This window comes from Furipterus horrens, unplaced genomic scaffold (assembly GCF_987537825.1).
Source record: "Furipterus horrens unplaced genomic scaffold, mFurHor1.1.pri manual_scaffold_2, whole genome shotgun sequence".
NCBI classification, from domain to species: Eukaryota; Metazoa; Chordata; class Mammalia; order Chiroptera; family Furipteridae; genus Furipterus; species Furipterus horrens.
In genome coordinates, this window is record NW_028327172.1 from 167011540 (window position 1) to 167024161 (window position 12622).

General features: G+C 37.8%; 1 protein-coding gene across 1 annotated transcript in view; it reads right to left on the bottom strand.

Moving 5' to 3' along the window:
• Positions 1-12622, bottom strand: part of FRAS1 (Fraser extracellular matrix complex subunit 1) — a 461942-nt gene that overhangs the window by 172018 nt on the left and 277302 nt on the right. The window contains exon 23 of the mRNA XM_090266724.1: positions 1715-1861. Within this exon, the coding sequence (XP_090122850.1) occupies positions 1715-1861 (147 nt within the window). The remainder of the gene's footprint in view (positions 1-1714; positions 1862-12622) is intronic.

Genomic DNA, 12622 nt, shown 5'->3' on the forward strand with positions numbered 1-12622 from the left:
GGGACAAGGAGGGAAATGGTGCAGGAATTAAGAAGCATAGTAGGAGGGTGCAGAATAGATGGGGGGTGTTAAATATAGTACAGGAAAAGGTAAAGTCAAAGAACTTATATGCATGACCCATGGACATGAACTAAGGGGGGGTGGGATTGCTGGAAGGAGGGGGGTACTGGGAGGAGGGGAGCAAAGGGAAAAGAAATTGGGACAACTGTAACAGCGTAATCAATAAAACATACAAAAAATAAAGAACTTAGCATAGTGCCTAACACATAGCAACACAGCTTCATAAATATTTGCTGAACTGTTTATCTTGGAGAAATATCTCTGCTGGGTGCTGCCTCACCCCACCTTCCCTCCCTGTTAAGAAGCTGGGGAAACCTCTCATCAGTCACTTTTCTCTCTCCCTTGATGCAATATTTCTAAGTCCCAAGGAAGCAGGTAAATGTGCAAGACAGTACACGTGTTTCCAAGAAGATTTATAAAGTTAATCTCACTCATTTATTTGGCTGAGTCAGTCCTGAGGGAAAATGACTAAAATAGAGCCTTGAAAACTGCCAGCATGGTTATGAAATCATTTACAACAGGGAGGATTTGTGATAATCTTGTTTTTCACCGTAAACTAACGACCACTGGCTAGAAGGGAAAAAAATACAACAGCTTCTGTGGTCTTTAGCACAGCAGACCACCTAAGTAGACAACCAGGTAGAATCTCTTGGAATGGAAAGTGTGCAATATTACTAAGCCTTAAAGCATCTTGAGTTTACTTGAAAGATGTTTGACTTCCATAGCGGGGCCCTAGCTTCTCTGGAAGAACTGGGGATAGAGAGGGAAATGTGGAATGGGAGAGTGGAGAAGGGGCATAGAAGGGAACAAGGAAAACCCATTCTTTATCTCTGCTTTTCCTCTGGCTGAGCACTATCATTAAAAGAGCAAAAGCCCCTAGAATTCTAATGACTGGAAGACAAAGAGAAAGGCAATTTATTTTTTGACATTACAAATTTCCTGAGAACAGGACATCTTCACTCATTTCAGTATGTTAAGCAGAAATGAACAAATGAAATAGAAGTCCTGTCCTCATTAGGCACAGAGTCTAACAATCTAGAGTCGTAAGTACACGTGCCTACAGTGCCCAAGAAAATAATGTAAATCTCTGAAATAGGCCTGGTGTGATGCAACAGAGAATGCTAGGGACAGTGGTGACACACAGAGATCATGCTCCATCCAACGGAGGTAACAGCTACTCGTTTCCAACTTCTTGTTGCATTCTGGGAATGCAAATCCAGTTTTGCCAGATCTTCAGATTTTTTCAGAAGAAATTGAAAGAGTCACTTTTTGTATGTGAGGTTTCCTGATTTTTAAAGGCAAATATTAAACATTTTAAAACACTGGGAAATTAGGTGAGCCAAATACAACCTGAGGGTTTCCAGTTTGCTGCCCCTGGTCTAGTTACCAATACCTTGCACAATGTCTAGCAGGCAGCAGGTGCTCAAAAAATATTTGTTGAGCAAATAAATTTTTTCACCTCCCCAATCAAACCTCTAACAAATGAATTAAAGAGAGAATAAGTGAATACATACATATGTAATGACTTCTTGCTATTATCAGAGAAAGTCTAAATGTATGATGAGTGTTTTCCCCATGTAGGATATTGAACGTCTACAGTAAAGGGGGTATCACTGAGCAAAAAGAATTTTGTATGATTCAGGAAGAGCTTTACCTTTGCATGTCTTGGTGGAAAAGTCAAGATAGTACTGTGGGGCACAGCTCTCATACTGACATTCCCCCAAGAGCAGGACCTTGTTGGGATCTCGGCAGGAGGTACAGCTGGCCTGTGAATCACAGCTTCTGCAATGTGTGTTGCATGCTGAGCAGATAGGAAAAGGAAATGACCAGATGATTATAATTGCAAATACTTAAGCACTGATCAAACCTAGACAGATGCTGCAAGAAACAAAGCCTTGCTCCAACCTGTTTTTTAATTATGGCTCATAACCTTCCCGTGATCGACAGAAACAGAAAACATTAGTCTTACTTTCAAAAAAAAAAAAGGTAATCTTATTTTCCAGAGAAGATAAATTATAAACCCAAGAACTAAAATCCCATATCTAAATTGCCTTGTGATTCAGCAACAGAATTTATACTTAGTCCAAGATCTCTGAAATGATAAGAGTTTTATTTGAACCTTACTTCTTAAGGAATCAAGCCCCCTATAGTCTGTGACACAGATTCAGATTTTCTGTGATGCCAAGATTAAAATTAGGCAACGACTTTATTGTGGAACTCAGAAAATACTGTATTTTAAGATACAAAGGACTTTAAGGTAACCTGGCTTATTGATTTGGCCAGTTGTGATTCTCAGCAGCCACTTAATTCATGAATGATCCCCAAATCTGATTATACTTCCATCTTCTCCAATTTAGCAACTGGCATTTCTCCATCTACTCAGCTGTTCATGCTACAGACCTGGGAGTCTATTCTGACACGCCCCTTTTTCTCACTCCCAAACACTCACTGGATCCTATTTAATTGAACACTTCTATTTGTCTCAGAACTTTTTGCTTTTCTCCATATCCACAAATGCCACCAATACATTCAAGCCATCATCATCTCCTGCTTGTCTACTACCATAGCTTCCTAATTAGTTTCCCCAAATCTAGTCTGGCCCTCTTGCAATCTATCTCCCATGTTTCCACCAGCAATACTTTTATTCATACTGTTCAGGCTTCAGAGGTCAATTTCATTTATGAACTCACATTTTTCTTGAATCCTGGAAAATGTCCAGCTTTCATTTATGCAAATACTGCTCCTCCATCATTCCCTTATTCTTTCCACCTAGAAATCCTAACGCAGGTATTTGAGTCCTCTTAGTATAATCTCCAGGCCTCTTGTCTTTTAACTCTTACTCATTCTTTAGTCTCTTCTTCAAAAAGGCTTTCCCTGACTCTTCAGTCTAGAATAGGTCTTCCAGTTACTGCTTCTTTAACACTCTATATATTTCTTTCATGCCATACATAATAATTTTCATTTAAATGATTATTTAACATCTGCGTCCTTTAAGCTGTAAGCTTCATGAAAGCTAAGCCCAGGTTTGTTTTGTTTCTTGCAATAATCCCAGCACCTAGCTGGTTATCTATCATTTTGTAGGTGTTCAGTAAACACTTGTTACACAAATGAAAGAAGTCAGATATTTTAATTATATATACTCAAGCACTAGCATCTCTTCTCATTCTGAAATCCTAAGTATAGGTCAGAGGAGAAGTCTACAGAGTGACCAGGTGCGTTTTAGATCTATGGGATATCAAAGCATGAGGCACAATGAGGAAAATTACCTCCCTGCAAAATAAAAAGAAAGAAAACCCGCTTATTTTACCAAAGCCATTGGTATAACATACTCATTAGAGTATGCAGATTTGTAATTAAAGATCCCAGGAAAAATTCTAAATGGGAGCTTCAGATAATTTGGGGATAATTATAAAAGAATATTTTAAGTGTTGGAAATTTAAGTAACACTAAACTTTTGCCCATTTTTCTACTAGGATTTCTATACATGGTTTATCTTAATTTTGACCAAGTGTTTGATGACAATCCCAAAGATAAACTTGTGAGTAAAAGAATAAAGGGGTCTGTTAGTTGCAGGTGGTTTTGAAGATGGTTGAAATGCATACACAAAAAGTGATCAGTAAATCTTTGTAGCTGGTAAAATAAATGTTTTATAGAATATTAGGATCAAGTCTTAAATTTTTATGTAATCAATATTTTTATTAACTTTAATGAAAACAAAGATGTCATGCTAATGATATTTAAATATGCCATATATACCTACACAGGAAACACACTGGTTAAGATTTACCAGCTGAAAGAATAACAACTCAAACTTATTTTAGCCAGTTGAAGCAATACACTAAAAGTAATCAGATGAAATAAGCAAAACTGTAAGTCCTGTATTTATGTTCCATAACAAATTACATAAATAGAGGATACAAAAGACCTTAGACAGCAATTCCCATAAAAAGGGATCTGAGAATTACAGTTGATTAAAAGCTTACTAAAAGTGTTATATGGTTACTGAACAATGAATGCAATCTTAAGCTGGAGAGCCTTCATGTAAACTAAATGTTAGCGGAACCCCCTGCTTGACACGGAGCTGCAAAACCAGGTCCAAATGCCAATCCCTCAGGCGGGGATCACAGTCAATGCACAGCCCTGTGTCTTGCATTTATTTCCTCAAGTTTCTGTCTGCCTCCATGTTCCTGAACCCTTTTATGCAGTTTTTCATTTCTTCTTGTTACCTCAGTGTAAAACTCAGCCCCTTCACTGACTTCCACGAGAAATGGATTCACTTTGATCATTTGAAATGTTAGGAGACTTTGGAGGGATACAACAGTGTCACACTGAGAAGCATGGGTCTTCCACCATTTCTACCTGACCCATTCTTCCTCTCTCATCTAACCCCTCATCCTTCTCCAAGGCAATCCACAAATTGCTCACTCAGAGCAATTCTGCACATACCAAAGCTCCTTAGGTTCTCAGCTTCCATCTTCAGAGGAATGTGGGAAAGAAGTGTTTTCTCCAACCTATGATATTCAGACCATACAAAGTATCAGTTCTCTTGCAGTCATGTTGGTATGACCACAACTGGAGTAGCAGGTGCTCTCTGAGGTCCTTGACCCCATGGAAAATGGACAGTGAAGAAGGAGGTGAGTGGACCAGAAACCAGCAATGAAAGCAGGGATACAGTTAAAACATTGTTAATGGAGGAAGTGACCTCACGGCTTATGAATTCCATTTTCTCCCTTAAATAGACTTTGCTTGTACTGCAGCTCTGAGAGATGGTCATCCATTCCTGCTTAAATACTCCATTGGCTTCAATTCTGCCTGGAGCAGAGAAGTCCCAAGTGGGAGAGAGTACTTAGTTTCAAACCTTTAAAGGTAGTCATGTGAATGAGGGAGGACAATTGTTCTACATTGCTGGGGGGGGGGGGGGGGCATGGATTCTAAGGCCGAGGAGGAAAAAACTGTCAAAACAACCAAAGAACTACCGCCCTTCAAATATGGACCCGGCTCCATCCTCATCTGTAAAAGTGAGTGAGGGTGCAAGGCTGGATCAGGTAGCCCTGGAGCCCTCCTCTTGCTCTAAAGCATGACAGTTTCAAGTACTGAGAATCTCATTAATCACTGCTTTTTTAAAAAAGTTCCTGTCTCAGCTGGTCATCCTTAAATTTTAGAGCTCAGTGAGTAATTTCTAAGGGTTTCTTTAAGAGAATAGTAGATAGCTCTTCAGCTCTTGCTTTCTTCTATAATTTGGTTATTAATGCCTCTCCTCAATACTGACTATATTTTCTTAAAAGCCCTTTACTGCACACTTTCTAAAACTATCAGGCCTATAATTGTTTATAATGATGAGCATTAGAAAGGAACATCGTTGATTTTCTTTTTTTTACATACTAGAAACTCAGATATCCCAACTTAGGGTCATGCTTTATTCAATCATAGGAAGAATGAAACTTAAGTTTTATCAAATAACGAAAGTTGGGAAATTCATAACTAAATGGAAATAGCCTATAAAATCTCATTTACATGTTATCATAGCAAATGCATTTGTGCAGAGATTACCCTGTACCAAGGCAAAAGCTTCCCAGAAAAATATATTTTAATGCAACATATTTTTGTCACCTATATTATACCTAAAGTATTCTATTTTTCCTTTTTATTGAATTTATTGGGGTAACGCTAGTTAACAAAATTATACAGGTTTTGAATGCACAATTCTACAGCACATCAACTGTACACTGTACTGTGTGCTCACAACCCCAAATCATGTCTCCTTTCATCACCATTTATCCCCTATGTAACTGCCTTCACCTCCCACCCCACCACAGCAATCACCAAACTATTGTCCCTGTCCATGAGTGTTTTCTCTGATTTTCTTTTTTGTTCAATCCTTCCATTCTACTCAACCCCGCCATCCATCATAACAGCTGTCTGCCTGCTCTCCATCTATGAGTCTGTCTTGATATTGCTTGTTAGTACATTTTGTTCATTAGATTCCACATGAGTGAAATCTATGGTAGTTGTCATCCTCTGATTGGCTTATTTCACTTAGCATAATGCTCCTCCAGTCCATCCATGCTGTTGAAACGGTAAGATTTCCTTCATTTTTATGGCTCAGTAGTATTCCATTGTGTAAATGTACCACAGATATTTTATAGACTCATCTACAGATAGGCACCTGGACAGCTTCTAAATCTTGGCTCCTGTAAATAACACTGCAATAAACATAAGGGTGCATGCATTTTTTCAGATTAGTGTTTTGGGTTTTTTTGGATATATTCCCAGAGGTGGAATTGCTGGGTCATAAAGAAGTTCTATTTTTAATTTTTTGAGGTAATTCCATACTGCTTTCCACAGTGGCTATACCAATCTGCTTCCCACCGACAGTGCACAAGGGTACCTTTTTCTCCACATGCTTGCCAACACTTGTTTGTTGAGTTAGTGATAATATCCATTCTGACAGGTGTCAGTTGAGATCTCATTGTGGTTTCAATTTGTATTTTCTGATGATTAGTAACTTTGAGCATCTTTTCATATGTCCATTGACCATCTGTATGTCTTCTTTGGAGATTTATCTATTCAGGTTCTTTGTACATTTTTATCATTTTTTTATTTATTTAATTTTTTCAGATTTAATGTGTTTTATTGATTAAAATATTACATTTGTGCCAATTTCCCTTCCCTCTGCTCCCCTCCACCCGGTGGCCCCCCTCCCTCCAGTTGTCCCCCCCTTTTAGATTATGTCCATTAGTTGTGCATACAGTTCCTCCCAACCTCTCTCCGTCTATTCCATTCCCTCCTACCATGATCCCCAATTCCTATATCATCTCCCTCCCTCTCCCCACTCCCCCTCCCTGTTGACCTCCCCCCAATATGCTTCCCGTACCCACAGTTCCTTTTCCACTCTCGTTGCCTGTTTAGTTTGCCTTTGTTTCATCTCCCTAGCTTCTGTTTTTTAAACCAGTCCCTTTAACATCTCATATAACAGTGGTTTGGATCTAATGAACTCTTTCAGTTTTATTTTGTCCTGGAAACACTTTCTCTGTCCTTCTATTCTGAATGACAATTTCGCTGGATAGAGTATTCGTGGTTGTAGGTTTTGGATTTTCATTACTTTGAATATTTCTTGCCAGTCCCTTCTTGCCTGTAGGGTCTCTCTTGAGAAGTCAGCTGATAGTCTAATTGGGACCCCTTTGTACATAATTCTTTTCTTCTCTCTTGCTGCTTTTAAGATTCTCTCTTTATCTTTAATTTTTGACATTTTGATTATAATGTGTCTTGGAGTGGTTCTCCCTGGGTCCAGTCTCTTGGGAACTCTCCTTGCTTCCTGGACCTGCAAGTCTATTCCCTTCCCCAAGTCTGGGAAGTTCTCCTTTATTATATTTTCACTCAATTTTTCAAGTTCTAGTTCATCTTCCTCGCTCTCTGGCAAACCAATGATTCTTATGTTGGGCCTTTTATAGCTGTCCCAGAGGTTTCTGATCCTCTCATTGTTGCTTCCCATTTCCTCTCGCTGCATTGGTTGACTGCTTGTTCCTTCTCCATATTCCAGTTTGTTGAAATGAACTCTGGATTTTTTTTCCTCACCATCTGTCTCGTATGTGGTTTTGTTCCTTTCGTTATGAATGTTTTTCGCTTCTTTCTTATCTTTTTCCTGCTCTTTTGTGAATTCTGTAAGCCACCTGATAACAATGGCCCAGAACTGAGCCTCTGACAGGTTTCTTATCTGTTCATCTGTCAGGTTCTCTATCTGTTGCCTGGTGAGCTGTGTCACCGGGATTTCTATAGTTGTCTGCCTTATTTTGACAGATGTGTTTTGTTTTCTTGGGCCGGCTGTAAGGGGCAGTGCCTGTGTACGCGTCACAATTCAGCGACCGGCCGGCGCCTGCCTGTCTGCGACCTATTTCGCAGCCCTGTGGTGCTTTCTTTGGGGGCGGGGGTCCAAGGTGGATTCACACAGTTATTCAGCTAGGAGACCGGGATCCGTCCTCCCGCCCCCCTGGGCCTCACTGTTCAAGGTGATGCGGAGGCCGCTCTCCCCAGCGCCGGGGTCGCGCACTGCCAGGGGCTTGACTGCAGCCGGGATTCCTCGCCGCACGCCGCTCCAGGTGCGACCGCAAACACCGCTGCCCTCTTTAACTCTTACCTGCCCAAATGGCACCACTGGTTTATAACTTCATATGTTGGGCTTCCGTGTAGTTTTATTTTCTGGAATTTCTAGTTATCCTTTGTTTTGAAGTAGTTGTATTCCTCTCTAGTTGTAGAGGGAGACCTAGCGTGTCCGTCTAAGCCTCCATCTTGGCCGGAAGTCTACATTTTTAAATTGAATTCTTTTTATTTTTTGGTGTTATTAGTTCTTTATAAATTTTGGATATTAGCCCCTTATCAGATGTGTCATTGGCAAATATGTTCTCCTATTCAGTGGGTTATCTTTTCTCTTTGTTGATAGTTTCTTTTGCTGTGCAAAAATGTTTTTGTTTGACATAGTTCCATTTATTTATTTTTTCTTTTGTTTCCCTTGTCTTAGGAGATGCATCAAAAAATATATATATATATATGTCAGTACAAGGAAGATTCAAGATTTTACTGCTTATGTTTCCTTCTAGGATTTTCACAGTTTTGCATCTTGCATTTTAAATGTTTAATCTGTTTGGGATTATTCTTGCATATGGTGTAAGAAGGTGGTCTAATTTCATTTTTTGCATGTCTTTGTCCAATTTTCCCAACACCATTTATTGAATAGACTATCATTACCCCATTGTATGTTCTTGACTCCATTGTTGGATATTAATTGACTCAAAAGGTGTGGGTTTACTTCTGGGCTCTCTATTCATTTCCATTGTACTGTATATATCTGTTTTCATGCAGTACTATGCTGTTTGATAACTATGGTCTTATAGTATAGTTTGAGATCAGATAGTGTGATTTGTTCTTTCTCAAGATCACTGTTGCTGTTTAGGGCTTTTGTGGTTCCATATAAATGTTTAGAATATTTGTTCTAGTTCTATGAAATACACCATTGGTGTCTGGGTAGAAATTGTGTTGAATCCATAGACTGCTTTGGGTAGTATGGACATTTTAATGATACTAATTCTCCCTATTCATGAACACGATATGTACCTCCACTTATCTGTTTCTTGTCAATTTTTTTCTTTGGTGTCTTATAATTTTCCAAGAACAGGTCTTCTAAAACTTGGTTAAATTTATAACTAGAGGTTTTATTCTTTTTTTTTTTTAATGTTTATTGACTTTAGAAAGGGAAGAAACGAGAGACAAACACCAATTGGTTGCCTCCCATATGTGCCCTAACTGAGGATTGAACCCACAACCTACGTATGTGCACTGACCAGGAATCAAACCACCAAACTTTTGGTGTATGGGACAATGCTCCAACCAACTGAGCCATACTGACCAGGGCAATATTTTATTCTTTTTTGAAGGAATTGTGACTGGGATTGTTTTCTTAGTTCCCATTTCTGTTAGTTCATTATTGGTGTATAAAAATACGACTGATTTCTAGATATTTATTCTGTATCCTGCTTTGTTACTGAACTTATTCATCAGTTCTTGCAATTTTTTGGTGGAATCTTTAGTGTGCTCTATATACATTATCATGTCATCTGAAATTAATGGCAGTTATACTTCTTCCTTTCCAATTCAGATGCCTTTTATTTCTTCTTCTTGTCTGAGTGCTGTGGTTGGGCCCTCCTGTACTATGTTGAATAAACATTGTGATGTGGACAGCCCTTTCTTGTTCTCAATTTTAAGGGAAACACTTGTAGTTTTTGCCCATTGAGTATGATGTTGGCTGTGGGTTTGTCATATACAGCCTTTATTATGTTGAGGTATGCTCTCTCTATTCCAACTTTGCTGAGAGTTTGCATCATAAATGGGTGCTGATTTTATCGCTTTTTTCTGCATGATATTGATATGATCGTGTGGTTTTTATCTTTCATATTGTTTATATGGTGTATCAAATTTATTGATTTGTGGATATTGTACCAACCTTGCATCCTCAGAATAAATCCTACTTGATCATGGTGTACGATCTTTTTAAAGTATTGCTGGATCCAGTTTGCTAATATTTTGTTGAGGATTTTTGGCACCTAAGTTCATGAGGAATACTGGCGTATAATTTTCATTCTTTATAGTATTTTAATCTAATTTTGGAATTAGGATAATGCTGGCCTCATAAAATGAGCTTCAGAGTCTTCCCTCCTCTTAAATATTTTGGAATATCTTGAGAAGGATAAGTGTGAGTTTTTCTTTGAATGTTTGGTAAAATTCACCTGTGAAGTCATCTGGTCCAGGATATTTGTTTGTTGGGAATTTTTTGAATATTGCTTCAATTTCACTATTTTTAATCTGTTTATTCAGGTTTTTTCATTCTTCTTGATTCAGGGTTGAAAGAATGTACTTTTCTAGAACTTATCCATTTCATCCAGATTGCCCAATTTGTTGGCATATAGTTGTTCATAATATTTTATTACAATCCTTTGTATTTCTGTGGGGTCAGTTGTAACTTCTCCTCTTCATCTGATTTTATTTACTAGGGTCCTCTTTTTTTCCCTTGATTAGTCTGGTTAAAGGTTCATAAATCTTATTTACTTTTTCAAAGAATCAGTTCTTAATTTCATTGATCTTTTGTATTTCTTTCAACTCTATTTTGTTTATTTCTGCTCTAATCTTTATTATTTCCTTTCTTCTTCTCATTTTGGGCTTTGTTGTTCTTTTTCAAGTTCCTTTAAGTGTAAAGTTAGATTGTTTATTTAAGATTTTTCTTGTTTTTTGAGATGGGCCTGTAATGCTATGAATTTCCCTTTTAAGGTGGCTTTTTTTTGTCTGTTTAATACATTTTGGATAGTTGTGTTCTCATTTTCATTTGTTTCAAAGTATTTTTTGATTTCTTCCTTGATATCATCATTAACACACTCATTATTTAGTAACATGCAATTTAGCTTCCATGTTTTTTGTGTGTTTTTCAGGGTTTTTTTTCTTGTGATTGACTTCTAGTTTCATAACATGACTGTCAGAGGAGATACTTGATTTGATGTCAATCTTCTTAAGTTCACTGAGACTTGCTTTGTGTCCTAACATACAGTCTATCCTAGAAAATATTCCACGTGCACTTGAAAAGTATATATAATCTGCTACTTTGCTATGAAATGCTATTAAAATATCAATTAAATCCATTTGATGTAGTGTATTCTTTAAGGCTGTTGTCTCCCTGTTGATTTTCTGTCTAAAAAATCTACCTATTGAAGTCAATGGGGTGTTAAAATCCCCTACTATCAATGTATTATTGTCAATTGCTTTTATGTTTATTCAGATTTGCTTTACATATTTAGATGCTTCTATGTTGGATGCATAAATGTTTACAAAGGTTATAACCTCTTGTTGGATTGCTCCCTTCATCATTATATAGTGTTCTTTGTCTCTTACTGTTGCCTTTGTTTTAAAGCCTATTTTATCAGATATAAGATTGCTACTGCAGGTTTTCTTCCTTTCCATTTGCACGAAATATCTTTTTCCATTCCTTTACTTTTAGTCTGTGTGTATCTTTCTTTCTGAGGTGGGTATCTTGTAGACAGCATATATATGGGTTTCTTTCTCTTATCCATTCTGCTATTCTGTCTTTTGATTGGAGCTATTTAAGACCTTTACAGTTAAAGTGATTATTGATAGGTACATATTTATTGCCATTTTATTCTTTTAAATATGTCCCTCTGTTTCTGTTATTCCTTCTTCCTCTCCCTCTCCCTCTCTTTCTTCCTTTCCCTCTCCCATTCCTTCACCTCCTCCTCCTCCTCTTCCTTTTTCTTCTTAAAGCAGACAATTTAATTTTTTTTTTCTGTGATACTGGTTTGGCAGTAACAAAATCCTTCAGCTTTTCTGGTCTGGAAAACTCGTTTACTTTTCTTTAAATTTTAGATGATAGCCTTGTTGGGTAAAGTAGTCTTGGTTGTAGGTCCTTGCTTTTCATCACTTTAAATATTTCATACCAATCCTCTCTGGACTGAAATGTTTCTGTTGAGAAATCAGCTGACAATCTTATGGAAGCTTTCTTGTAGGTAGCTGTCTTCCTTTTGCTGCTTTTAAGATTCTCCCCTTGTCTTCCACTTTTGTCATTTTAAATATGATGTGTCTTGGTGTGGACCTCTTTGGGTTCATCTTGTTTGGGACTCTGTGCTACCTGGACTTATGTGTGTCTTTTTCCTTCACCAGGATAGAGAAGTTTTGGTCATTATTTGTTCAAACCGGTTCTTGATCCCTTGCTCTCTCGCTTCTCCTTCTGGTACCCCTGTGATACAGATGTTGTTACCCTTCATATTGTCTCATCTATATTCATCTTTTAATTTTTTTTTTCTTTTTGCTGCTCTGATCGAGTGTTTTCTTCTACCTTGTCTTCCAAATAGTTGATTCAGTCCTCTGCTTCATCCAACCTATTGTTTATTACTCCTGGTGCATTCTTCATTTCAGACAGTTTTTTCATTTCTGACTTGTTCTTTTTTATGGTTCCTATGTCCTTTTTCAGGTTGTGATAATTTTGACTAAGTTCCCTATAGTTCTCACT